The 27,409-nt window shown below is 43.5% G+C and overlaps 1 protein-coding gene across 1 annotated transcript in view; it reads left to right on the top strand.

Annotated features, from left to right (window-relative positions):
- Positions 1–2,057: 2,057 nt before the first annotated feature.
- DNAH11 (dynein axonemal heavy chain 11) overlaps positions 2,058–27,409 on the top strand; it is a 293,033-nt gene continuing 267,681 nt past the window's right edge. The window contains 7 exon segments of the mRNA XM_036246718.1: positions 2,058–2,390; positions 3,377–3,520; positions 10,714–10,910; positions 11,640–11,829; positions 13,301–13,400; positions 16,453–16,664; positions 23,769–24,002. Of these exon segments, the coding sequence (XP_036102611.1) occupies positions 2,058–2,390; positions 3,377–3,520; positions 10,714–10,910; positions 11,640–11,829; positions 13,301–13,400; positions 16,453–16,664; positions 23,769–24,002 (1,410 nt within the window).

Below are 27,409 nucleotides of genomic sequence, written 5' to 3'. Positions count from 1 at the left end.
TTTAACATTAATTGGTCCACCCAAGGATTATTTAATTATCTAGGGAAATGTACCACTTTTTGACTCATTATCTACTATTGATTACAGACCCCCCAACGTCTACGAAGTAATCTATTTATTTTTGTTCATTACAGATGTAAATTATTTCTAAAATACAAATTATTGCCCTGGGTCGGTTTGGCTCAGCGGTTGGAGCATTGACCTGTGGACCGGAGAGTCCCGGGTTCGGTTCCCGCTAGGGCCACATACAAAAAAATAAATAAATAAATAAAAATACAAATTATTCCAAAAAAAGAAAACGCCCCAAAAAACAAAAGTTAATATTATATTGCCCCAGAGGACATTAAAACGTATTTTTCTAACCTAGCAATCTTAGTCCAACAGATTTTCTCCACTGCCTAGAAATTTCTTTCTCTAATTTCATTGGAACCAACTTCACCATTCTGTTGGTTTCCTCAGAAATGAGTTGAATTGGACTTTGACATGTCTTCATTTTCTATTTGTAGTTACATATGTAACTTTTTGAAAATTGTACTTTAATATTTGCACTATTATCTATTTTTTCCTGCTGACTCTGAAAGTCGTTTTTCACTTTCAGTTTAATGCAACTCTTATCTACAGAATCCCCATCACTCTGGCATAAGGGAATGCCAAGCTGGGATAGGAGGGGAGAGGAGAGAATAAGAAGAACTGAGGTGTTGGCAGTGACTTCCACACTAGCCACTGGAGCACCGAGCACTATAAGGCTTTCCAGGAGCCTGTGCTAATTCAACCTTCTGGTCATGTAACTAGAAAAGCTTCTGCATGTCTCCCAGAGACATTTAACATCCGGAAAACAAAACTGTTGAAGCTCTGGCTCTTGCTGGAAACACCTGTTCATCAATAACCAGTTATTATGGATTACTGAAGACAACCCTCCTTCACAGCTCTGTGGGAGGCACAGGGGTTGAAGTTTTTTACAGGCACACCTGGGGCATACTGCCGTCAGACCACCAGATAAAGCCAGTCGAACCCTTTGGGCTGGTGGATGTCTTGACTTCCAGTTGTCAAAAACTCAACACCCGTGAAGCAATAAAGTGAGGCACAGGAAAAGGAGGTGTGCCCGTATTTTGAAATAAACAATTAAATGGGACCAACTTAAAAAATAATAATAATAAAGGAGACCAACTAAAAAAACTTTAGTTCGAGGAGCCCCCCTCCCCCCCAATTCTGGCTACGTCAGTAATCAGAATTTCCTTAATCTCAACAAATGCGATTCGTCAGCAGAACATACTGAAATTCCATTCCAATATCACGAAGATTTATTAATCCAGATCTTTTCTCCCTTGGCCTTTTACTCTTGGATTGAGTGATAATTCTACGTATTTCCCAAGCACTTCGGCGTCTACAAAGAGCGCTATGCATTCTCTGCTGGGCATCGGAGGGAGGGTCGAGGGTCGGAATCTGGTAACTTTCTGGTAACTTTCGGACAACCTTCGGCCAAGGCAGTAAGAACCTCAGCGCGGGGTCTGAATCCCCGTTGCCCTGCTTGTTTGTCGTGTCTCTGTGACTTCGTTCCCTTGCCCATACAAATAGGAGGACCAGTCGGAGTCCAGACTTTCTATGAATTACATGAAACGATCAAGGTGAAGGATTTAGCACGGAACTCCACCCAGGATGGTACTGTTTAAACCACTGCAGGTAATCAATGCTGGGCCGTGATTGGTCCTCACTGGCAGCCCCTGTGGGCCGAGGAGCCGAGGACACTCCCCTCCCCCGTCTGGTGGAGGCCCAGAGCCTGAAGGCCGCGCCCCTCGCGCTCGCCCCGCCCCGCCCCGCCCATAGCGGGCCGGGTGGGGACTCCGTCCCCTGGGAAACGGGACGCGCAGCTCACCCTGGGCCGGCGCCTCTGCCCGCTGCCCAGTAGCCGCAGGTCGGGAGAGCGGCCGCGCGCTCGGTGGTCGCGGGAGGAGTCGGGAGCCTCTCGGGGCGCGTGTGCGGAGGGGTGTCTCTCCCACCCGGGCTGGGCAGGGGCGAGCGCGGAGCCGGCCAGCCCCGCATCTCCTCGGACGTGCCCGATGGCAGCCCCAGGGGTAGATCGGGAGGCGCCAGGCGTCCGGGAAGTCCCGACCCTTCGCCTAACCGCGGGCGCCAGCCTGGAGGAGGAGGAGGAGGGGGAAGAAGAGGAGGCGGTGGCGGCCAGGAGAGCGCGGAGTTTCGCCCGAGACGCGCGGGTGCGCTTCCTCGGCAGCCGCCTGGAGCAGATGCTGGGGCTCCTGGCGGAGAAGTGGAGGCAGTATTTGGAGAGCGCGGACAACCGGCAGGTCCTGGGGGAGTTTCTGGACAGCCCCAGCCCCGCCTGCCTCGTGTTCAGCGTCGGCGCAGCGGGGCGGCTGGCGGCCTCCCGGGAGGTAAGGAGAACGGGAAAGGGACCCGGCCACCCCGTCCGCCCAGCATAACGGGGACTCGGGCGAGGACAGGCCAGTCGCGCCTTCTTGGGTTCCCGCAGCGCAAGCACTCGGGCGCTTTAACAAACTTTTTTTGAATGTGCCCTGGAGACGGCAGAATCCCAACGTGCGTCCACTTTGCAGCGAAGCGGCTGCAGGGGGGTTTCCAGGGCAGCCCCTGAGCCAGCGCGACCCGGGTAAAGCGGGACAGGCAGAGCTTCTTCCCGTTGCCCGGGCGTTAGGCGCAAGGTGGGTTCTGTGCCAGGTAGCATTCGTTCCAGTCGCTCTTGGGTCACTCTGGAGCCACATCCTTAAAAAATGTGCCTGGCGGAGCCCAGATAGCTTGACAAGTACTCTGACTGCCTGTGACCCCTACTTCTTCCCAGGGGAAAATACATGGCCCTTAAAAATGGGTGCCCGGGTAGTCTGCGCAAACGTGGTGCTCACCAGCCATCGAGGGGGCAGACCTTTTCCCTCCTCTTCTCTTCCCTCCGTTCCTCTTCCCCTACCCCTGTTAAAATGTAGATTGCTCGCCCCCTCGAAGGTGGACGTATCACCTACAAGGACAGCATTGGCATTTAGCATTTTTCAAGTGTGAAAAGTTTGAAGCAAGATTTGCTGCCTTTAGGTCTTACGGTGCCTGGCGGAATGGAAAGTGTTACTATCATCACTAGATGTGGTCCTCATAATATTTGGGAAATGGGATTCCGGAGAAGAGAGAGAATGGCAGGAACTTGCCTTCCGGTTTTGTGAATTTTGAAATTTTTGTTTTGCTAACTTTCTAATTGTAACTAACTTTTTAAAAAGTGTCAGTAGACAAGGAGATAGAACTCTTAACTCTGGTAGATACCAGCTTTTGTTTCTTTGACTAACAATCTAGCTACAAGTTAGAGTCTGCTTATTAACATGGAAAGTACACCTGGACTTAAATTATTTTGTTCTTGTTTCAGATTCCAAGAGATGCAAAACATAAACTTGTTTATATTGTCAAGAAGATTACTGAAAGCACTGGAGTAAATGACTTCTTTCAAACAGTTTTATTTGGAGAGATACCCGCCTCATCTCTTGGACATGTAACTGCTTTCCTAGACGAGGTACTAGTCTATCTTTAATATTTGAATCTTTCTTTTACCTCAGTGACACTTGGAATTATTTGGGAGAACACTGGCCCTTCCTTCCTTCCTTCCTTCCTTCCTTCCTTCCTTCCTTCCTTCCTTCCTTCCTTCCTTCCTTCCTTCCTTCCTTCCTTTTTCCCTCCCTCCCTCCCTCCCTCCCTCCCTCCCTCCCTTCCTTCCTTGACAATGTAGAAAGCCTGTAATCTGTTTAGCAGACGGATGGAGTTGTGATAATATTGAGACTGTTCCTGAAATGAACTGATGCTGCTACTAATATTCCCCAGGAGGTATTTGTAGGATCATCTTTTCCCTCTTTCTAAATAATGGAAGTAAATAAAAAGCAGCTTGGATTGAATAGGCTCTTGGACTTAGCTAGAGGTTTTCAACTTTACATTCAGAGTAGAGACACAAGGACACTTTGGAAAGGGTTTTGAAAATCAGTTTTTGATTCTTGTTTAAGTGTCATTGATGACAGATAATGGTTAAAAGGAATGGAAACACAGTGTTTTAGAAATGGTTGCCTTAAAGATCCTTTTTTTTCTCCCTTCAGTCAGAGAAGTGCTCCCTACTCCAGTGTTACTGGCACTTCAGGTTGCATGAGAACCGCCTGGAGATTTTGTTAAAGACCGGCTGAGGGGGGCGGGTATTCTGCATTTCCAGCCTGATGCAGCAGCCTTGAGGAACAACGTGCTAACTGACCAGTTCCAGGGAACTCGAGCAGTGGTTTTCACACTCTGCTGACCCTTAGAATCACCTGGGGAACTTTACGACATAGCCAGGCCCAGGTCACACCTCAAACAAAGTAAGCTAATGCCTGGCTCCCACCAGTATACCAGGTGATTTTCATGTGCCCCAAACTTTGGAACTGCTGGGTTGGGTGTCAGTAAATCAGACCTCAGTCAGTGCAGTCCTGCCAAAACCAATGGTCAGAATAATTGCCAACATATTTATTACAATGATCTGCCACTCTTATACATCTCTCCTACAGCCTTTTTGAAGGGAGGTATTTTCTTGCTGTCTTTGGGCTCTCATCCCCCAATTTCAGTATCCTACCCCAGTTTCCCTCCCATCCTGTGGAATTTACTTGGTTTAAGCTGATTTCAAGAGACACTAAGCCGGACCGGTGTGGCTCAGTGGATTGAGTGTCATCCCATGGACTGACAGGTCCTAGTTCAATTCCTGGTCAGGGCACATGCCTGGGTTGTGGGCTCAATCCCCAGTAGGGGACCTGCAGGAGGCAGCCAATTGATGTTTCTCTCTCACATCGATGTTTCTATCTCTCTCTCCGTCTGTCAAATCAATAAATAAACAAATAGACACTAAGAGAGTTTTCTATCCTCAGCCTCAGGGACAGTTGAGGTAAATAGCAGTTGTTCAGTAAATTTTTATTGAACTGAATCTGATGGAAGGATTTCACATGACTTTTGGTCATTCACATCCGGGCTGCCACCCGCTGGGTTTGGGGGGCAAGGCTGTACCCATCACCAGTATTCTTGCTCTACCATCTGAAGTTACACAACTCTTTGAAGTTCCTCTGATCTTTCTCCGAATTTATCTCAGTCTCAATGCATATCACTCTGAAAAAGGCTTTAAATGATAGAATAAGCCGTTCATGAGAAAAAACACCCAGAACCTCAGGATTTTAAGTGGCTTGAAAGATTCTCATTTAATTATGCTTGAGGATATGAGTATTAGGAAGGGGAGGAAGTACGGACATCTCACTTACGAGATCACTTAGGTTTATTTATGGACAGGGCTTCAGTTCAGTATGAATGAGGCCCTAAGGCATGGTTGTACATTTTTAGGTTGAAAGTTGCCAAGAACCGTCTTGCTTAGACTCCTTTTCAGCTCACAGAATCGGTGGATTAACAGGGATATAGGCGGTCCTCCCCATCCTCTCTGGCCAAGGTCTCTCTCCCAAATTCCATACTTGGAGATCCACCTGCTGTTCCCACTTGATGTGTAACAGACATCTCAGACCTGATGTCCAAAGTTGAACTGGTCTTCCCCAACCCGTGTTACTTATAGGTGCCCCTAGAATGGTGGATCCGAGCTCCATCCTTCCAGTTGCTCAGGCCGAAAACCTCCAAGTCAGCCCTGACTCCTTTCTTTGGCTCACATTTTGTATCCATTCTGTCAGGAAATCATGCAAGTGCCACTTTCAGGGTATATCCAGAATCAGTCTCCTTCTCACTCCCCTGAGACCACCCTGGTCCAGGTGACCATGACCTGTCATGTGTTACTGCATTGGTCTCCTGGTCTGTCTCCCTGCGTCTGTGGGTCTCCCAACCGGACTCAGTTCCCAACACAGCCCCTGGAGTGATCCTTGTTGAAACACGAGTCAGAACATGTCACTTCTCTGCTCAGACCCTGCACTGGTCCCCGCTTCACTCCACATAAGGGCCCAGGGGCTTGTAGTCGGTAGACTGTGGATTGCTGCTCACTGTGAATCAGCAGCGTCCCTGGGAAGCTTGTTAGAACTGGAGAATCTCTGGGACGCTGCTCAGAACGGGGGATTCCTAATGCTTGTTATAGGATGAAAGAACTGACCTCTAATCTCTGCTCTGACCTCGTCCTCACCTCTCTCGACTCATCTCACCTGCCAACTCCTGGCCTCCTTGCTGGTCCTAATGGCCTCAGACACACTGTTGTCACAGGTCCTTTGTTCTTGTTATCTCTTCATTTTCCCTAGAATCCCCTCAGCCAACCCTGCTTCAAGTCTTTTTGTTTAGAGACCTCTCATCCCTGAGATCTCCACCCAGGAGAGCAGGATTAGGGTCAGGCAAGTGAGGGACCTACACCAAGCGCAAAATTCAGCGGAACAAAAGCAACTCAGTGATCAGGGTAGATGTTATTTTCATGCAGTGTTTAAAATGACAATCAATGCAGAAAGCCCCGAGACGTTCAATAAAATGGGACCACTACCAGCGCCACGCCAGGTCATATTGGAGCTGGTGACGAAAAGAAAAGTCAGCAATACCAATTTGGTCTTTGTTGAAAAATATTGATATTTTGTTCCCTGTAAAATTTTTTGCATTACTTTTGCTTTAAAAAAATATTTTTAAACACTCTCATCTTGGCGACTGAGCTTTTCGGTGCCCTCTTACACTTTGTTCCCAAGGTAAGTGCCTCCTGGCTTTATGCTAGTCCCGGCTCTGAACCTTTGTTTGCTCGTCGGTGTGTCCCAAACACTGAAGACGTTGCCCACGCACAGTAGGAGCTCCATAGACACTTGTCACACGAATGAAGGTTAAATAAGGGCTAATAGATATCCTGTTCTTATAACCAGCAAAGCACTGAAACTTGAAGATATTTAGGGAAGAAGCACTTGGTGTATGACCTCTCCACTTGACATTTTTGGGACATTTACGTGAAAAGGACACTTGGGGAATTTTAGGCTAATAAGCTCATGGTGGTTATTTGTGCATTTAAGGAATATTTATTGACTACCGACTGGCAGTTGGTGAGGAAGTTTCTGCCCTTGGAAAGCCTGCGGACGGACCTAGGGAGGCAGGCAGCTGAGCCAGGCGGAGAGGACATGGCAGGCGGGGCGGGGGGGTGGGGGTTAGCAGCTGCTTTGGGAGCCTGCTGGCATCTGTCCACATCTGGAGGGGTCAGCGGAAGGTGTGGGTAGTCTTGAATAGGATGATCACAGGTCTCAGTTTGCCTGGGGCAGTTTTTGTTTCCACCTGTTACAGATCAGTTAACATCTGCTAATAATTTGTAGTGTTCCTTTGGACTGTCAAAAGCATCCACAGCTGTATGGTAAATTATTTGGTCCTCACGGTGTTGAAAGACAAGGAGGAGACAGCTAGATGTAGGAAATAGAGGGAGGGCATTCTGACCAGAGGGAGAAACATTACAAAGGCACAGAGGTGAGAAAATGCAGGTCGTTTTTTTTGTTTTTTTTTTAAAGGCGTGAAGTAGTGTAACTAGATTGGGGAACCAGAGTTGGAGAGTGGTGAGAAATAAGGCTGGAGAGGCTGATTAGAAACTAAGCAGCCGCGTAACCTTTTCAGACGGTTGCCAGCAGAGCCGATTGCCAAACCCAAACCCAGGTACTTATTGGAAGCTGGTACTCCTCGTGCACGCTCAGTGAAGGGCGTTCCCAGGGCAGGCTGCCTTGGGAAGTTAGGGAGTCAAATGGAATGTCAGTGGCCGTTTACAACTTGCGTTCTAAGCCGGTGGACTGCCGACTTTCTGGGTGATTTGTACATTAACAGAAAAAGCATGCAGTGCAGGGATTAGCAAATCGACGACTCAGTTGGGGAGTAAGGGAGAGGTTGTTACTGAGGTGGGGATTGGATTGGAAAGTATTGAGGGAATTTTCTAGTATTGGGGTTCTTAACTGGAATAGAATAAAGGAGGGCTGGACCAAGTGTTTGAGCCGAAAGTGGGGAAAGTCATTTGTGACTTCATACTTACTTTTTGTTTTTCCTTGAAATGATCTCGTATACTCTTATGTATATTCTACATTAAATAATCTTTGTGATCTGACTCACATATACACCGATTAATGATAATTCATGCTGATGTACTGTGGCCTCCCAGACTTTTCTCTCCAGTCCCTGTCTCTTCTGAACTCCAAGCTTAGACATTGACCTTCCTTCTGGACTGGCCCCCGGATGTCTGATGCACGTAATCCAGCACGTCCCAAACTGAGCTCCCGGTCTCCTTCCAACGTCACGGGCATGATTATTTGTATAACATTATGTAATTATATTTAGCAAAGGTATTTAACATGTCGTGTAATTATTCCTTTAATTATGTGTCACGTTGACTCAGGTATTGAAAGAAACAATAATTGTGAATGTTTATCAAGCCAGAGAGGAAGCATGATTGGGTTCTTGTGGCTAATGTCTGGGCCCCGTCCTTGGACGGGCCAGTTCAAGTGGCCTGGGGCCCAGGCTCCTGTATTTTGCGTCTCTACTGATTTAAGAAGTGTTTTAAGAATAAACTCCCCAGTTTAAAAAAGGATGAAAGAAAGTAGGTAAGGGAACTACATCAAAGGCCCCATAGCACTTTTATCTGGAGTTGTGTAGCGTCTTGGTAAACAGGTCCACACTTTCACAGAGAAAGTTTGGGGTTTTTCTTATGAATCATAAAAACTAGACCAAAAAAAACTTCCCAAGTGAAACAAACAAAACAACCCCCCCAGTTAATTAAATTACGTTGCATATATCTTAATAAGATTGTAATTAAAAAGCATATCCCAGGTCTGGTGGTTTTAAACATTTTTTTAAGAAATATGTTTTTATTGATTTTTTTATAGAGAGAGGAAGGGAGAGAGAAGAGAGAAACATCGATCGGCCGCCTCCTGCATGCCCCCCGCCAGGGATTGAGCCTGTACCCTGGGCATGTGCCCTGACCAGGGATTGAACAGGGACCTCTCAGTCCATGGGACGACACTCAATCCACTGAGCCACACCGGCTGGGCCGTCTGGTGGTTTTAGGTGATGTTTGTAGAGATACTCTAGCTGTGCAGAGCTTGTGACTCAGAACTTCATGACGGTTTTATCTATAGCTTGTGACACACATGTTGAATGTGAAAAGAAGTTGGCCGCTGAAGGGATTGAGCAGTTCGGATCGGTAGCCACAACAGTCACGGGCACACGAAGTACAGCGCGGGGGTGTAGTCAGCAACAGTGGGGTAGCGGTGTGGGCGCCAGGCCGGTACCGGGAGTATCGGAAGGAGCACTTTGTAAAGTGTGTGCTTGTGTGACCACTATGCTGTCTGCCTGAAACTAATACATAATAATAATGAATGTCAACTGTAATTGAAAAATAGAATTAAAAAAAAAGTTGGCCTCATCACAGAATAATAAATAGAGAAAGTCTGAAACAGTACCTTATAAATTAGAAATGTGGAACACCCAGAATTTCCCTCACATCTGACTTTGAGAAGAAGCCATTGCTGCTGAGATTTAACAGAAAGCCCCTCTCCAGTGGCCTCCCAGCCCGGTCCCCTAGGCCCTTCATGCAGCCATTCGTTTTGGGGGTGCTGGCTCTAATTCCAGGCGGGCCAGACCAGCGGTTTCCCAGGAGCACTGTATTTCTGGAGCCCTCAGTGAAATGCCTGCTCTGACCTTTCCTCTTGGAGATTTCAGCCACGCAGTGACTTTCCTGACAAGCCTTCCCCAGGGCCCCTGTCTCGGGGGGCCGGGGCTTCTCCGGAATGCGCCTCCAGTCGGCCACACGTCGAGGGACCTGCCCACCGAGCCCTGGAGGGCAGGGACTCATCTTACTAACCTCTCTTCCTAGCTGGGCACGAGGGGGGCTCTGCAGGGAAAATGGAATACACAACCTGGAATGATTTGTTTCGACACCATTAGAAAACCAAAGTGAACTTTCCGCTTGTTTTTAATTAACCACAAGATTGTAGTCTAGGAGATGTGCGATGGACATCTCAATAAACCTGAAAACGGTGGAAAAACTATTTGCAGAGCATTTTAGCGAACGGAAATGTTACAGTGTAATTCTGGTAAACAAGATAGACTATATCCAAAAAATGAAAAAGTTTTGAAATCCGTATTATTGGAAAAAAAGCGGGGAAGCTAGAAGAGACGAGCTTCATTAACTCAGCAAATTCTTATTAATTAATGACTATAAGCTGAGCTCTGGGGATAAAAAATATACTTTGAGGGTCTTTACATGCATGGTTTCGTTGCTGTACCCAGTTTAATGATGGGAGTTCCCAAAAGGTCCATGTGGTTAAATAAACGTCTTTCTGATGATCAAACTTTAATCCAATGGGATGCTGCTGGGGCTTGAGAAGATTAATTTACTCCTGCCTCCCTGCGATTCAGAGAGATTTTTTTCATTAGTGTATCTGCCAATATGCCAGTTTGCATTAAGAAAGCAGTTTACTTACTTGACGTGATTTTGCTTATTTCATGCAGTGCTTGAGTCACTGAGAACCTCCATCAATGTTTGACGAATGGACCAATGAATGAACAAGCAGTAAATTATTTCCTCTTTGAAAGAATTTGTCTCATTGATGAATTCTAAATGGGTCACTGATTTTTGTCTTTTCTTTGTAGATTTGATATTCTAGGAGCATATTTAGGAAATCGAGTGGTTTTGTTGCCGATTTCATATGAGAAGAAAATCTTTGAAGGAGTATGTTGTATGTAAACTAATTTAACAGCTTTAAAAAATGTTTCTCTTTTTAGATTTTAGTGCCGGTTCTTTCTAATAGGAACAACCATAAATCCTGGTCCTGTTTTGTTTCACAAGACATGGAACGTCACATAGAAGCCATGAAGCATCAAATGCATATTTTTAGGGGTAAAATGTTGAGAAGAACTCTCCTACCAATTCCCACCATTGTGGGAAAAATGGACCTGGATCAGAAGTCTCCAGAGACCGAGTACGTAATGACCTGGAGAGCCGACATACCCATTTAATATCGCATTTCCAGCAAACTGTTAGCAAAACAGATCATTATAATACCTCATGATTTAAGAATAATGTTATGCTGAAGCACCATATGTATTATTTCCTTTCAAAGTATACTTTTTAAGAGCAGACTTCAAAAAGTAAGCTGTAACAACTGCCACGATGTCAAGGATATTCTTTTAGTAAAATGATTCAGAGGTTATAACTTTTTAACAATTTTTTTTGTTTTTATTAAAAAAAAAATTTTTTTTATCCTCACCCAAAGACATTTTTCCATTTTTTGTTCAGTTAGATTGGGATGGGGAGAGAGAGGAAGAGAGAAACATCAACGTGAAAGGGACCCATCGAGTGGTTGCCACCGCACGACCCAACCAGGGCCGGGGACAAACCGCAACCGAGGTACGTGCCCTTATCGGGAACCGAACCCGGCTCTCTCTGGACTGAAGGCCGACACTCTAACCGCTGAGCCAAACTGGCCAGGGCTTAACAATGTTTTTAAATGTTAGAGATATGCCAATGACAATAGCAATGTCACAACTCAAATCGAGGTCATAAAAATAATGGATCTGACTTTGAAGTATTTATATTTAGAAAGTAGTTCATGGACACATGAAATACCTGTTAAAACCCAAGGCCTACTTTACTTGGATGAAGCGATTTGTTTTTCAATGGTTTTATCAATCCTACCCAATGTTTGCAGGCTAGAGCCAAATGAAAGGGCAGTGCTCCATGCCATTGAATCCGTGGTCATTAAATGGTCACATCAAATCCAGAAAGTTATAGAAGAGGATTCAGTGCAGCCTCTGCTGAATGGTCTTCACGTGAACCCTCAAGCTGAACTGGATTTCTGGACGATGAGGAGAGAGAACCTATCATGCATTTATGATCAAGTAAGTAGATAGCCCTAGAAGCTGCTTGTAATTTGAATTCATAGAGTCAGTTGTAGAACTGGGTCTCTAGAGTAGTGATTTCGGATAATTCTAAAAATTGAACATATGGTCTTTGAATGATGTGATCATTTGCTCTCTTATTCCAAAGTGCTATATGGTGTGCACCTTTAAGATGAAGGATTGCCCTGGCCCATGTGGCTCAGTTGGTTGTAGGATCATCCTGTACACTGAAGGGTTGTGGGTCAGTTCCTGGTCAGGGCACATGCCTAGGTTGTGGGTTCAATTCCCGGCCCTGGTCAGGGTTAGTGTGAGAAGCAACAGATCGATGTTTCTCTCACATTGATGTTTCTCTTTCTCTCTCCCTCCCTCCCTCCCTTCCTCCCTTCCCCTCTCTCTAAATATCAATGAACATGGCTCTGGTCGGTGGCTCAGTTGGCTGGAGCCTCATCCCATACACCAAAAGGTTGCAGGTTTGATTCCTGGTCAGGGTGCATACCTAGGTCATGGGTTCGATCCCCTGTGCAGTTAGGGTGCATGTGGGAGGCAGCTGATTGGTGTTCCTCTCTCAACTTGATGTTTCTGTCTCCAGCCTCCTGCTGGAAATCAATAAAAACATATTCTCTGGTGAGGATTTTAAAAAAAATTGCCCTGTCTGGTTTGGCTCAGCGGTTAGAGTGTTGGCCTGCATACTGGAGAGTCCCAGGTTCGGTTCCCGCTAAGGGCACATGCCTCAGTTGCAGTTTGTCCCCGGCCCCGGTTGGGGTCGTGTGGGTGGCAGCCACTCGATGTGTCTCTCTCACATTGATGTTTCTCTCTCTCTCTTCCTCTCTCTCTCCCTCCCACTCTATCTGAAGATAAAGGCAAAAAAAAAAAAAAAAAAAAAAATTAATGGGAATTAAAATTAGTTCTGCCTTTTTTGAGGATATTTTCACAGCATTGGAGATAATTGGAAACACTTTGTGGCTTAGAAAAAGAGTGATTTCCCAGGGAAATAGCAAAGATCATAAGATTCAATTACTCTAGTCAATTTAAGCGATTGGGGAAGAAATACGGTCTTGCGCCGTGGAGAGACATAGCTTTGAGAAAAGCTGACTTTGGCTCCTTTGCCAGGCACATGCCTTATAAGTTACTCCATGCAGTGTTCTAAAAACTAGACATTTATTCATGTGTGTACATGCCTCAGATTTTTCTGAAACAGAGAAGACATTTTACATGGAAATGTTAATATTTTACCCATAGACTAATGTGTAAATTGACCTTGTTTTTGAAAATTAAAATTAAGAAAGCTAAGAAAAAAAAATGGTACTTTAAAAATTACTTTCAATTTGAAACCAGATATGTCTTTGAGGGTTAAATACTGCGGGTATTGTGCATGAGTGGAATGCAATTTAAATATTTTATTACAGAAAGCATTTATTTAGTAATCAATCTAGCTTATGTTTGTTAATTTTTTGTTTCTTTCCCAATTTAGCTTCAGGCTCCTACTGTCCTCAAAATGGTTAAGATCCTGAAAACTAAACGAAGCAGCTATTTCCCAACTTTGAAGGACATTTTCATGGCTGTGAAAAATGGTAAGACTCCGTTCCTTGGCCTGAGTGCCCCCCACGACCTGGCCCTGCCTGGCCACTCAGCCAGCCTTGTCCCGTTCGCCTGTTCATGAAATGATAGTACTCACCTCTTCTAATGGTAAATTCACCTTAACCCTCTGTACTCATCCTCCACTGACACTCATTTCTTAGGGTCTGTAGTGGGTACCCACCAAAGTGGCTCCAGATGGAAGTTTTAATGAGACGGTGTGTGTGAGGGGGAGAGGCCTTTGGTATTCAGCAAGGGATAAACGAAAGCCCAGCATGGAGATTTTCCTAATCAACAGTTGGGCTATAATTCACCAGTAGACTCTGAGTGTGTCTCCCATGTACCACTTGCTTAGTTTGTAAGAACTTAATCATCAACGAAGTTTTGGTGAAGATTCAACAGAGAGGAGGGTTTGTTTGGTTGGTGAAATATGAACAGGTAATACATTCATTCACATTGTTAAAAACCAGAAATTATTAAAAGGGGTCCAATGAAAAGTCTCCTTGTCCTCCCACTATCCAGTTTTGGCCCCACCCAGGGGTAACAGCCCTCCCCAGTGTCTGGATTTCTGTTTGTGGTTTTTAGGCATGTTTAAGCAAATACGGATAGACATAACACTGAAATTTTAAATGATAGAAGTATAAGATAATATGGACAAATAGCTTTTTTTTTTTTTCTAACATTAGAAAAATTTTATTTTTTCTTAAGTAACATGTGGAAGGTTAGGACATACTTAAAATCTACTTTGAAAATGTTTTGATACCTCTTTAGGGTTTTCTCCATGAATTCTGTTTGAAGAAGGAGGTAGATGAGGGGTGGATATTTGGGCTTGGGGGGTCTGTCAGATCTGGATTCCCATCCCAGATCCACGCAGCACTTCTTTTGTTTGCTGAGCCTCCGGTTGTCGTTGGCCAGATGCATGGCAGCACCTTCCGTGTGGACCTGTGAGGGTTAGAGCGAAGTTTTCCCTCTGTCACCACCGACATTGGGGCAGGGTGATTATTTGTTGTGGGGGGCTGTCCTGTGCCTTGTGGTGTGTTTAGCAGCATCCTTGGTCTCTGCTCACTCCCCCATCCCAGTGGTGACAATCAAGAATGTCTCGAGACATTGGCAGATGACCCTTGGGGGCAAAACCTCCCCTGGCTGAGAGCCACTGGACTGCAGATATAATGCAGTGGACAGAGTACCGGGCATAGAGCAAAGCATGTCCCAGTGAATAGAAGCTGCTCACAATTTAAACAATTTTTTTCCTCCATTGATCCTAGAGAGGAAGGGAGAGGGAGAGAGATAGAAACATCCGTGAGAGAGAACATCGATTGGCCGCCTCCTGCGTGCCCCCACTGGGGATTTGGCCCACAACCTGGGCATGTGCCCTGCTGGGGAATCAAACCAGCGACCTCTTGGTGCATGGTCAGTGCTCAACCACTGAGCCACACAGGCTGGGCTGCTCGCAGTTTGTTTCTGTGTTGGTATAAGATGAACGTTTTCTGTGGATGAAGCTGCTACAGGAACAAGTCCCAGGCATACTCAGAGTCTCCAGAGCACGTGGCCTGGAGATTCAGAAGAAAACCTTTTCCACAGACCAGGTGGCCCAGAGCCCTTGTCAGGTAGCGGTGGAGGCCCGCTCAAAGACACACACGCGGCCCTGGGAGATCACCAGGTGTGCTTATCACATTTAAAGGGCACTTAACCTATTAGATGCAATTAGTTCATTTTAAAATTAACATTGATAAAAACACTCTGATTTCAAAACATGAGTGCACCTGGGAAGAAATAGTTCCAGGACCTGCTCTCTCTTCCCAGGTCTTTACTTTGGGTGGACAGAGTAAGTGGCTGCATGTCAGGTAGAGTCACATGGGTGGGTGCACACCTGCCTCTCACAGCCCAAAAAGATCCGGCAGGTGTGGTTGGGGTTTTTTTTCCAGGCTGGAGTATTTTGGGGTAATGCCTGAAAATAAGAATTTACTTAATTTCCTACCTTCATAAATAAAGTTTTCAGTTAATCAAAGGTATTTGTAGCTTCAGGTACAAAATGGAGTCTGACGGAGGTCCATTTAGGGTACATTAAAAGAATCAAATTAATTGTATTTATTTATTCATTTTATATGTTTTTATTTATTTATATTTTAGAAAGGGAGGAAGGGGGAGAGAGAAACATCAATCAGCTGCCTCCTGCACGCCCCCTGCTGGGGATCGATCCCGCAACCCAGGCATGTGCCCTGACCAGGAGTAGAAAGAACCAGGACTTCTCAGTCCGTGGGACCATGTTCAGTCCATGAGCCACACCAACTGGGCAAGAACCAAATTTAATCATGAGAAAATTTGGATTATATGAAGCAGTAATTGATAATAGTTAACTATTTAAAATTTTCTCCACATATATAGCATCTAAAAAAGTATTCCTTACTCTTACCATGCCTAACACTTTTTTAAATTGAGGTAAAATGAACATAACACAGACATAACCATGTTAAAGTGTACAGTTGAATGGCATTTAGTATATTCACTGTGCTGTACCACCATCATCTCGATTTAGTTCCAAAATAGTTTCATCACTCCTGCTTGGCAATTTAAAAAGTTACATTATGATTAAAAACACAGTAGAAAATCTCCCAGTCATTGCCTGAGTTAGGCTCATAGGATGCTGGAATCAGGCGATAAATAATTCAGTTGTTAGTCCGGGTACCCAGGAGGAATTAACATCCCAGCGATGAAGCTTATAATGCAAACCACGAAGTGGCAACTTCACTGAGATGCTTTCTGCCCACAGTTTCCATGGGCGAGGTCCATCTCTTCAGACTCAGGGCACTTGCCTGCCGAGCCCGCAGTCACAGTTCACTTGTGCTGTGGGAGTCACGAGCCGGGGGCTCCGAATGGTGGTTACAGTGACAGTGGACAAAGACTTCCACACCTGTCGTGTCAGTTGTGGGATAAGGGACGTACATTGGGTGACGTGTAAGTGCAGCCGTGTTGTCTGGCACTGCTCTCTTGAACTTGTGAGGTAAGGTTATGACTGCCCCGTAACAGTGAGTGGGTGTGTGTCCCCAGCTCTCCTCGAAGCCCGGGACGTGGAACTCCACCTGCGCCCGCTGCGGAGACACCTGCAGCGCCTCCAGGCGGCGGGATTCGCGCAGGCCCGCGGGCTGATCGCCCCGCTGTTTCACACCATCTGTCTCACGTGGAGCCGCTCCGGCTTTTACAGTTCCCCCGCTCGGGCGGTGGTCCTGCTGCGAGAGTTCTGTAATCTCTTCATCGACCAGGTATGTGGCGCTCGCGTGGGAACCCCAGGGTGATGGCCAGCGACGGGGTCGATGGGGTCAGTGCAGAAGGGACGAACCCGGCGTCAGCCAGACCGCCGCTTTTCTGTTTCTTCTGCAGAAGGGACTTCTGTGGTGAAGGGCCAGGGGACTGTCTAGCCTAAACAGCAAAGGAGCTCTGGACATACGTCAAATACATTCAAAGGGCGGGTTGTTAACTGAATTTTGCTTGTTTAATAGCTGACGTTTCTTCAAAGAGATGTAAGACGACTTTTTAAAAAATACTAATTTAAAAAAAAATGACAGATGTCCCTCCTTTCTCCCCCTCTGACACCCTCCTCCCAGCTCCCACACCCGCCCCCGCCTTCATCATTGTCTGTGTCCACTGGTTATACATATATGCATATATGTTGTACTTCCAATAAAAGGCAGCTATACACCGTGCTTTGTAGCTCTTTCTTAGGTTTCCACAGGAACACTGGCTGACAGAACACTTTTAGAAAGTAAAGTAAGTTAAGAGAATCTGGCTGGAAAAAAAATTATCCTAAAAGAATAGTAGTGGATTATATTAAAGGAATTCTGATTAATTGTTGATTTTGAAAAATCTCATTTACAAATGATTCTCTACTCTTCAACTTGCAAAATGTAAAAAAAAAAAAAAAATTGGACCCTGGCTGGTTTGGCTCAGCAGTGAGAGCATCAGCCCTGGACTGAAGGGCCTAGGGTTTGATTCCAGTCAAGGGCACATACCTGGGTTGCAGGTTCGATTCCTGGCGCCAGTCGGGGTATGCGGGGGGCGGCCAATCAATGTGTCTCGTACACTGAGGTTTTTTCTTTCTCTCTCTCCCTCCTGCCTCCCTCCCTTCCTTCCACTCTCTCTAAAAAAAAATCAATGGAAAAGTGTTCTCGGATGAGGAGTAACAAAAAACAAACAAACAAAATGGGACTGTTTCTGTGTCCTTTCTGTGTCAACATTCATTCTTCTTGCGTCCATAATATCAGAGAATGCGATGTGATTTGAGAGCTAAAAGATACTTGGAGGGCATACAATGTGGTGGTTCTTGGTGTGTGTGTGTGAGTCTGCTTGACCTACCATAACAAAACACCACAGACTGGATGGCTGTATTGTAAGAGATGATTTATTCATAGTTCTGGATACTGGGAGCCCAGGCCGAGGTGCCAGCATGGTGGTGTTCTGGTGAGACCTCTCTTCCCGGCTTGCACACGCTGCCTGCTCTGTGTCCTCACGTGGTGCAAAGGGACCTTGCTCTCTCTTCCTTCTTATAAAGCTACAGTCCTATGAGATTGGGGCCCCACCCATACGACCCCATTTAATTACCTTAATGTTTTCTAAAGGCCCTGTCTCCAGATATAGTCATACTGGTGTTTAGGGCTTCAACACAGAGATTTTTGGGACACAGTTCAGTCCATAGCAGGGTGTGTTCCTAAACCACTAAGGAATTCTTGTAAAACGAATGCCAAAGAATCAGGATCTATATATATGGCTTGCCTTTGAGTTGTTAAGAAGGCTTCCCACCAGAATTGGATCTCCTCCATTCACAACTTACAAACTGGAGTTTAAAAACAACAACAAGTTCAGGTGAAACAGGAAAGTCTAAGAATGCAGTGGCTTCAGGACTAGCTTGTTCCAGGAGAATACACAATAATTCCAAAGCTTCCTGCCATGCTTCAGTTTGCCGGTATGTGTTTGACTTTATTTTCAGACCCTCACCACTTGTTAAGTGAGGTGGCTTGTGGTCACCCCAGATGTGTATCCTGGCAGTAGAGGAACTTCCCTGGAAAGAGGCTGTCTTCCTTTTTAGTTCTGGCCCAGTGGGTTTTGTTTCCATTCCTGGGACAATCATTGTGGCCAAGGAAAGGCCTGGATTACTTGCTGGAGGAGAGTGGATAACTATGATCAACTCCAAATCATGATCTAGTCTCATGCTTCCCGGTGGTTTTGCACTTCATGGCTCATATACAAAATTAAAATGTTATAAAGTAGGGTGGGGTATGTTTATTGGAAGGAATTTGGAGCCCAGAAAGTCTGTTCAGAGTCAAGACGAACAGCGTGGAGCTCCTGCTGCCCCACCACCAGTTCTAAGTGACGAAGAGGACAGTGTTGTAGGATGAATTGGTTGGGGAAATGTGTGCCAACCCAGTTCCCAATATTTCTTTTCAGATGAATTAACTGAGACCTGAAAGATAACATCATTTATCAATTTCTCCCAGAATGTAGGGGGAAATCTAGGCTGGAGAACAGTTCTCCTGACATGCAGTTGAGAGTTTCTGGACTATGACATTGAGTTAGTAATATGCTTTTTCCTCTCTCCTTCTGAGGAGGTGGAGTGATACTTGGGAAGTATATTGGACTCAGACCAGCGTGGGTGCAAATCTAATTAAATCACTAAAGGAAGTTAAGTTATTTCTTTGAGCCTCAGTTTCCACATCAGTAAGTGCAGATAATGCCTAGTCCATGAGTTATTGTGCGGATCAGTGATATAACCTAAGTGAAATGTCCAGTGTGGCAATTAATAGAGGCCCATAAAAGTTCCAAACTTTTGATCTATAGCTAGTTGAAACTATTGATAGGACATAACAGGTCAGTTCCTTTATCTTCTCTAGCTTTATTCTATTTCTGTTTCTCTGTTATGCAAACTCAGTTTTTGCTGCTGTTAAGCATGATCTCTATTGCAGGGTCAATGACTATAATCACCACTTCTCCAAAATCTTGAATCCTCCTCTTATTTCGAGATGAAGTCCTATTAGTGTATTCATTGTTGTCAGTGGCTTGTAAGAAATCCTAGTTACCTCTAAGCCTGTAAATGTATTATACCTGACCTCTAGTCTGTATTGATAGCCAGACTTTGCCAAGCTCCCAAAGAAATAATGTAGCTTCTCTTGCTCCTTGGTTACTGTTCTGACTTCTGTCCAAAGGTTCTGTTGACCTGATTTCCTTGATTCTTCAAGTGGGCTTTGTAGTAAATCTGCCCAACCTGTTAGGAATCAAAAATCAGCAATGAGCCAACTTTCATACCTGGGTTCCCTGAAGAGCTGAACTCCCCTGCCCACTCACAAATTGTTTACTGCATGATTTTATTTATTTATTTATTTATTTATTTATTTATTTATTTATATTTAACAAATATTGTATAATACCTTTTATTTACCAGTGACGCTTCTAACCCCTTTACAGAAGTTCACAAATTCAGTCCTCACAGTAACACTGACAGAGGTACTATTATATCCATTTTATATTAAACACACACACACCCACACACCACCACCAACAGCAACAACCCTGATGTCCAGAGAAGTTAAATAGCTTTCTCAAGGTCACCCAACTGTAAGCGATGGAGTTCTTAACCCACTTTGCTTTCCTCTATATTTTAAAATAAGTTTTTATTTTTAATTACAACATAATATATGGTATACTAATGATGGCAAAATATTCTCATTGCATAAAATTTATAACAATGGAAACAGTCCTACACCCTAACAGTAAGCATTTTTTATTTTTCTTTTCCAAAAAACTTACATACACACACACACACACACACACACACACACACATGCATTTTATCATACATATAATTTTCTTTTTACTAGTTTCTTGAAAAGTGATTTTGTTACCCTTGAATATTTAGATTGCTTCTAGCCTCTTCTATTGATACACAACATGCAGAAAACAACTTGATCCAAAAATCTTTTTCCTTAACTTGGATAATTGGCTAATATAAATTTTTAATTTTGATCAAAGTGTACAATCTTTTCATAGTTTAACATTTATAGATTCTTTTCTAAAAGATTATACTAATTACATTGCTATTATCAATGTACAAAAAGTTTTAACTTGCCAGCTTTGAGCATTACCATTTTTTAAAATTTTGGGTTGATTTATTGGGTATATATATTGGTACCATGTTGTTTCTTAATTTGCATGATTTGTGTGATTACACATTTTTTGTGTTTTCTATCATTGTATTTCCTTATGTTGCTTTCATGTACTTTGCTTCCATGACTCTATTGGCCTGAATCCTTGCTGTGTTATACATCAGAGGTCATAAGCTGATTATCTGTCAGCTGCATTTGACCTATAGATCTATGCAGTGTTTTTATTTTGCATAGAATTTTAAAATTAAAATTGTTGCCAATAATTAAATCAAGGAATTCTCATTTAAATTCCAGCCTCCCCTGAAAAGTCGGAGATCTCCCTAAACTGGCTCTGCCATCCCCATTAGATGATGCCCTTTTAGATGGGTCAGATGCTATCTGAGTGACCATGGTCTCCAACATTTGCTGTTGTTACTGATTTGTTTCACTCATTTTTACTGCCTACCGGATCCTCCAGACATTCCAGTGATAGTCAGAAACTGTTTGTTACTTTAGAAGCAAATGTGTTTCTCTTCTCTTGTTTCTAACAGTGACCATAACACAGTCATTTAGTCCAGACACATAAAAGACATCATCTGGCCACCTCAGATGCTAACACACTTGGGCTTTGATAATGGGTTCTTTTAAAAATGTTTCTGTGGCCAGCCAGCTCTACTGCCTGCTCACTGTGCATCACTACCTCTCTAGGCTCACCTGTCTATTCATGGCTCGGTATCACTGCTATAGGTATTGTCCTTTGTAAGGTCTTAGGTGAGGAAGAGTTTGAGAGGCCGAGACTGGATAAGAGGTCTCAGGATTGAGCAAAAATAATCCATGAAAGCACAGAGAAGAGAAGAGAAGAGAAGGGAAGGGAAGGGAAGGGAAGGGAAGGGAAGGGAAGGGAAGGGAAGGGAAGGGAAGGGAAGGGAAGGGAAGGGAAGGGAAGGGAAGGGAAGGGAAGGGAAGGGAAGGGAAGGGAAGGGAAGGGAAGGGAAGGGAAGGGAAGGGAAGGGAAGGGAAGGGAAGGGAAGGGAAGGGAAGAAGGAAGGGAAGGGAAGAGAAGAGAGAAAAGAAAGAGCTGGGAGACAGGCATCAAATGAATAATATTATTGATAAATTGCTTACTGATCATTGATTAATTGGTTAATTGATAAATACATTGGTTAGCACAATTTTAGTTTATAAGGCCTGTGAAGTGGGACCAGTTCATCCTAAATCCAGTGACTTTGGTTGGTTTGTGTTATGACCACTAAGGAAGAGAATAGAGAGCTGGTGTCGTTGGGTTTGCTCCAGAGAACTACTATAGGAAGAGAAAATAACTCAGAGCTTAAGAGCTAAAAGGGATCTTGAGAGTCACTTAATTAATCTCTCTTTTGCAGCTAAGGTAACTGCGATCCTGTGGGACAACTTAGCTAATGTTACAAAACCAGGTGAAGGTCCCTACTTGGATCATAGCCAGGTCTCCTGCCCTTGCTGATGCTGCCTCCCCGCCCCCCCCCACCCCCCTTTTTCTTTTCTATCACATACCCTGCTACCCAAAGAAAGGATACAGACTGGGATTTGCAATTGAGGATATTTAGTACTATCTATACCTTTGCCTTCGGAGATCTTATTCAGCAGTGGGTTGGTGAACAAAAAGTTAATTGCTGTGATTGTCTCCTCGCAGGAGTGAAAGTGACGATGGCTTCCCACAGGCAGGTTACTTTAGATGTCGGTAATTAGGTCCAAGGGGCTACTGAAACAAACAAGGCATTGAGGTCATCGCCGTAGATTTTTTTTGTCACTTCCTAAAAGGACACATTTATTATAAAGAATACATACAGATAAAGGTATTGGAATTCTTAGCCCATATCAAAGTGTAAACTGTTTTAAACTCACATTGCTGAGGGATTACTGGTAGTTTTCTTTCCTGTGCTGTGTGAAATGTTAGCAGCCTAATGTAGAGGTTAATATTCCATCCAGCCTGAGGGATAAGTAAGGGCATAGATTAGAAATCTACTGCCAGAACTTGAAGGATTCTAATCAGTAGGGAATTTAGACATTAAATGAATGATTTTCTTATCCCTTTATAAATTTATGGTGTGGTGTCCAAATTGCACATAAAATTGTAGCCATTAATGGGAGGAGGATAATACGTCTATATTTTTTTAAAAAATCCTTTCATCTGCTAAAGTGAACTGAGTGGCTGTTGTTATAGTTTCCATTGAGATCTCCAACTTTCTAAGCAACCACAAGATTAAAGGCACATGATTTACACCTATGTAGTAGGTCCTCAAGTAACTCATTTTGTTCAGCCTTGTTTTGTTATGTTGATGAGATGCTGGAGGAACTTAACTTGTTTTTATCAGTTAGCCTGTGGTAAACTGGTTTTGTTATACATCGTTTTTGCTGAAAGTCACAGAACCTCCCTGCCATGTTAAGCGAGGACTCACTGTAGTTTATGTGAGGTTAAAGGAAGATGCATGAGGAAGAAATAGCATACGAAAGGACTTTTAGAAACATAGATTCTCGAGGCCCTTAAAGAGAGGAATTCTGAATGTTCAGAACAAATGTAGAGAGTGAAGACCGGAAGGAACTAGGTGACGGGCCAGTGAGAGTCTGACAGTCCCTACGTGAAACCGTCTTTCTTTTTCTTTAATCCTTCTCCCCTTTCCCTCTCCTCTATTCAGAAGTAGTTCGTACGGCATAGATCAAGCATTAAGCTATAATGCTGCTTAAGCCCCCAGAAGAGAAGTTTGCTCACCTCAAAGAATTGCCAATGGTATGCCCACCCATCAGCTCTCTTTCCTCTTTGCAAATGACCTTGTGACCACATCTGTAAAATCCACCGTCTGATCGATTTTCCGTCCTGGCTTGGGGATTTCTTTCTATGAAAAAACCAATCGTGTAGAGTATTTGCTGGCAGGAATACCTATGCAAATTCTGATTACACAGTTGTTATATCCATGAAGCTGAGCAGAAATGCAGCTATTGCTAGACTGTATAAATCCAGAAATTTTAGTCGTCTGTAGATTATTCTAATGAATACAAGTGTGTCATTGAAACCCAAGTGCCTGAATTTCTAGGATTTATGCTTTGTCTCACAGTATTGATAGCCTAATTTATTCTCATTGAAAAATAATTCATTGAAAAAAATTTTGAATAAAAAAATCAAATGATTTATTGAAACACGTTTTCAGCAAAAAAACTATTGAACGTTATTTTTGATCATTGTTTCCTTTCATTAAATCCTAGGCAACAGCTTACCTTTCACCCGAAGACCTTCTGAAAGGAGAAATTGAAGACTCCCTGGAAAAGGTGCAGGTGGCCATTAACATCTTGAAGACTTTCAAAAATTCTTTCTTCAACTGCAGAAAAGGACTGGCGAACTATTTTATGGGAAACAAGGAGGTGAAACCCTGGGATTTCCAGTCTCATCTGGTGTTCTGTAGATTTGACAAATTTCTCGACCATTTCATGAAAATAGAGGTACTCATTCATTGACTTGTAATTTATTCATGTTGTAGGTGGCTTCAAAATCCCATAGCTTTTTACATGATTTTGGAACAATTTATTTGGCTCAGTGGTTAGAGTGTCGGCCCAAGGACTGAAGGGTCATGGGTTTGATCCCCGGGCAGGGTCATGAGGGAGGCAGGCAATTGATATGTCTCTCTCACATTCATGTTTCTCTCTCTCTCCCCTTTCCTCCCGTCTACTCTATGAAAAAAAAATTAATCTTCAGGTAAGGATTAACAACAACAAAAAAAATTAAATTAAAAGAACATGAAAACACGTACTGTATAAATGTTTTATTTATTTATTTTTATTTTAAACTTATCTTTATTGTTGAATACATTATAGATGTCCAGTCTTTTTCCCTTATTGACCCCCTCCTCCCCACTCCTCCCCACCTCCTGCCTTTCCCACGCTATTGTCTGTGTCCATTGGTTATGCATATAGGTTCTTAGGTTTATCTCTTCCTGCCCCCCATTCCCTCTTCCTTTTGAGGTCTGTCAGTCTAACGCCCAATTTGTAACTCTTAATCACTTCACCTTTTTCACCCATTCCCCCAAACTCCCTTCCATCTGGCAACCAACAAAATGTTCTCTGTATCTATGAATCTGTTTCTGTTCTGCTTGTTGATTTTGTTTGTAGATTCAATTGTTGACAGATATGTATTTATTGCCATTTTATTGTTCATATTTTTTATCTTCTTTTTCATATAATGCTGTTTTGGTGGTGATGAACTCCTTTAGCTTTTTCTTGTCTTGGAAACTCTTTATATGTCCATCGATTCTAAATGATAGTTTTGCAGGAGAGAGTATTTCTTGCCACTCCCTTCTGGCCTGCAAAGTTTCTTTTGAGAAATCAGCTGACAGTCTTATGGGAGTGCCCTTATAGGTAACTAACTGCTTTTCTCTTGCTGCTTTTAAGATTCTCTCTTTGTCTTTAACCTTTGGCATTTTGATAATGATGTGTCTTGGTGTGGAACTCTTTGGATTCATCTTGTTTGGAACTCTCTGTGCTTCCTGGACTTGTACGCCTCTTTCCTTCAAGTTAGGGAAGTTTTTTGCCATTATTTTATCAAATAGCTTTTCAGTTTCTTGCCCCTCTTCTCTTTCTGGCACCATGATGCAAATGTTGGTACACTTGAAGTTGTCCCAGAGGCTCCTTATACTATCCTCATATTTTTGGATTCTTTTTTTCTTTTTGCTATTCTGATTGGGTGTTTTTTTGCTTCCTTATATTGCAAATTGATGGTTTGCTTCTTGGCTTCACCTAGTCTAGTATTGATTCTCTGTGAATTATTCTCTTTTTTGGTGTGTGAATAGATATTTTATTTATTTATTTTTATTGTTGAAAGTATTACAGATATCCCCCCCCTTTTTTCCCCATTGGCCCCCTATAAATTATTCTTTATTTCAGTTAACGCCTCCTTTTCTGACTCTGCATCCTTCATTTCTGACTGGTCCTTTTTCAGTTCATTGAGTATCCTTTTAATCAGTGTTTTGAACTCTGCATCTGTTAGATTGCTTATCTCCATTTCATTTAGTTCTTTTCATGGAGGTTTGTTCTGTTCTTTCATTTGGGACATATTTCTTTGTCTCCTCATTCTGACCACCTCCCTGTGTTTATTTCTATGTATTAGGTCGAGTTGCTATGTCTCCTAGGCTTCCTAGGGTGGCCTACTGTAGTAGGCATCCTGTAGGGTCCAGTGGCATAACCTCCTTGATCACCCCAGCTAGGCCCTTGAGGTGTACCCCTCGATCCTTGGGGAGGACCTTCCCAGCTGAGGTATCCCTCCTAAATTTTATCTGCCACGTGTGGGTGTGGGACCAGCCTGTCTGCTCCTCCACCCCTCTTACCAGTCTTGATGTGACTGTTTCTTTAATTTCATAGTTGTAGGACTTCCATTCAGCTCGATTTCAGGGGGTTTTGAATGATGATTTTTCTATAGTTTAGTTGTAATTTTGATGTGGTTGTGGGAGGACACAAGTACTGCATTTTCCTACACTGCCATCTTGACCAGAAGTCCAGGTTCTGTATAAATGTTTAAATAACTAAAAACCAAAATAAAATGAATACACACATTTGTACACACATTCACACATCTGTCGTATGGAGCCAGCTGGCTAAGGTTTTTTTAAAGTTTGAACTAGTGGTACTACCTTATTTGTAAAGCTCTTTCTAACAAGTTTGGGCTTTTTTGTTGATATAAGATTTGTTGAATTTCAGTGAAAATTAAAGCTTCAGTCCGGCCCGTGTGGCTCAGTGGTTGAGCATCGACCCACGCACCAAGAGGTCACTGGTTTGATTCCCAGTCAGGGCACATGCCCAGGTTATGGTCTCTATCCCCAGTGGGGCCGATCGATGTTCTCTCTCATCGATGTTTCTATTTCTCTCTCCCTCTCCTTCCTCTTTCTCTAAAAGCAATAAAGATAAAATAAATTAAAATACATTAAAAACATTTTTAAAAAGCTTCATGTTTTGAAAATTTTATTATCACTTAATTAGCCTGAATGCCTCTTACTGTGTGAATGCTAAATGCCTAACTACAGGCAACTTGAATCACGCTTTCTTTCATCATATTCTCTCAAGCCGATTCATTGCAAAGGGGGTAGCTGAAAAGTATGAGCTTTAGGTATTACCTGGGGATCTGATCTATTATTAGAAGGATATAAAATTAGAGGGTCATATGTTTAACCATGGTTGGTTAGGTTTGCCTGTGCTGCTAGATAATTTTTAATAAATATGAAAATGAGAGTATGATTTTATGGAATACTATGCAGCTGTAAAAACAGAAGGACTTCTGCCCTGGCCGGTTTGGATCAGTGGTTAGAGTGTTGGCCTGTAGTCCAGAGAGACCCAGGTTCAGTTCCCGCTAAGGGCACGTATCTCAGTTGCAGTTTGTCCCCGGCCCTGGTTGGGTCATGCTGGTGGCAGCCACTCGATGTGTCCCTTTCAGGTCGATGTTTCTCTCTCTCTCTCTTCCTCACTCTCCCTCCCACTCTGTCTGAAGAAAATGGAAAAATGTCCTCGGGTGAGGATAAAAACAAACAAACAAAACATAAGGACTTCTTACCCTTTGAGACAGCATGGTGGGACCTGGAGAGTATTACTCTAAGCAAGATAAGTCAGTCAGAGAAAAACAAGTATCACATGATCTCACTTATATGTGGAATCTAATGAACATCGTAAACTGATGAATAAAATAGATCCAGAGACATGGAAACAGGGAACAGACTGACGAATCTCAAAGGGAATTGGGGGTTCAGGGGGGCAGGAAGAGACTAACCAAAGATCTTATATGCATATATACTTGTACACAGACAATAGGGCAGCGAAGGGAGTATGATTTAAAAAATTAGCAGTGACTTTGTTCAACTTAAATCATT

The sequence above is a fragment of the Molossus molossus genome, unplaced genomic scaffold, assembly GCF_014108415.1.
Source record: "Molossus molossus isolate mMolMol1 unplaced genomic scaffold, mMolMol1.p scaffold_m16_p_7, whole genome shotgun sequence".
Classification (NCBI taxonomy): domain Eukaryota; kingdom Metazoa; phylum Chordata; class Mammalia; order Chiroptera; family Molossidae; genus Molossus; species Molossus molossus.
The sequence above is the reverse complement of the archived record's forward strand: the minus strand, read 5'-3'. Positions and strand labels throughout refer to the sequence as shown.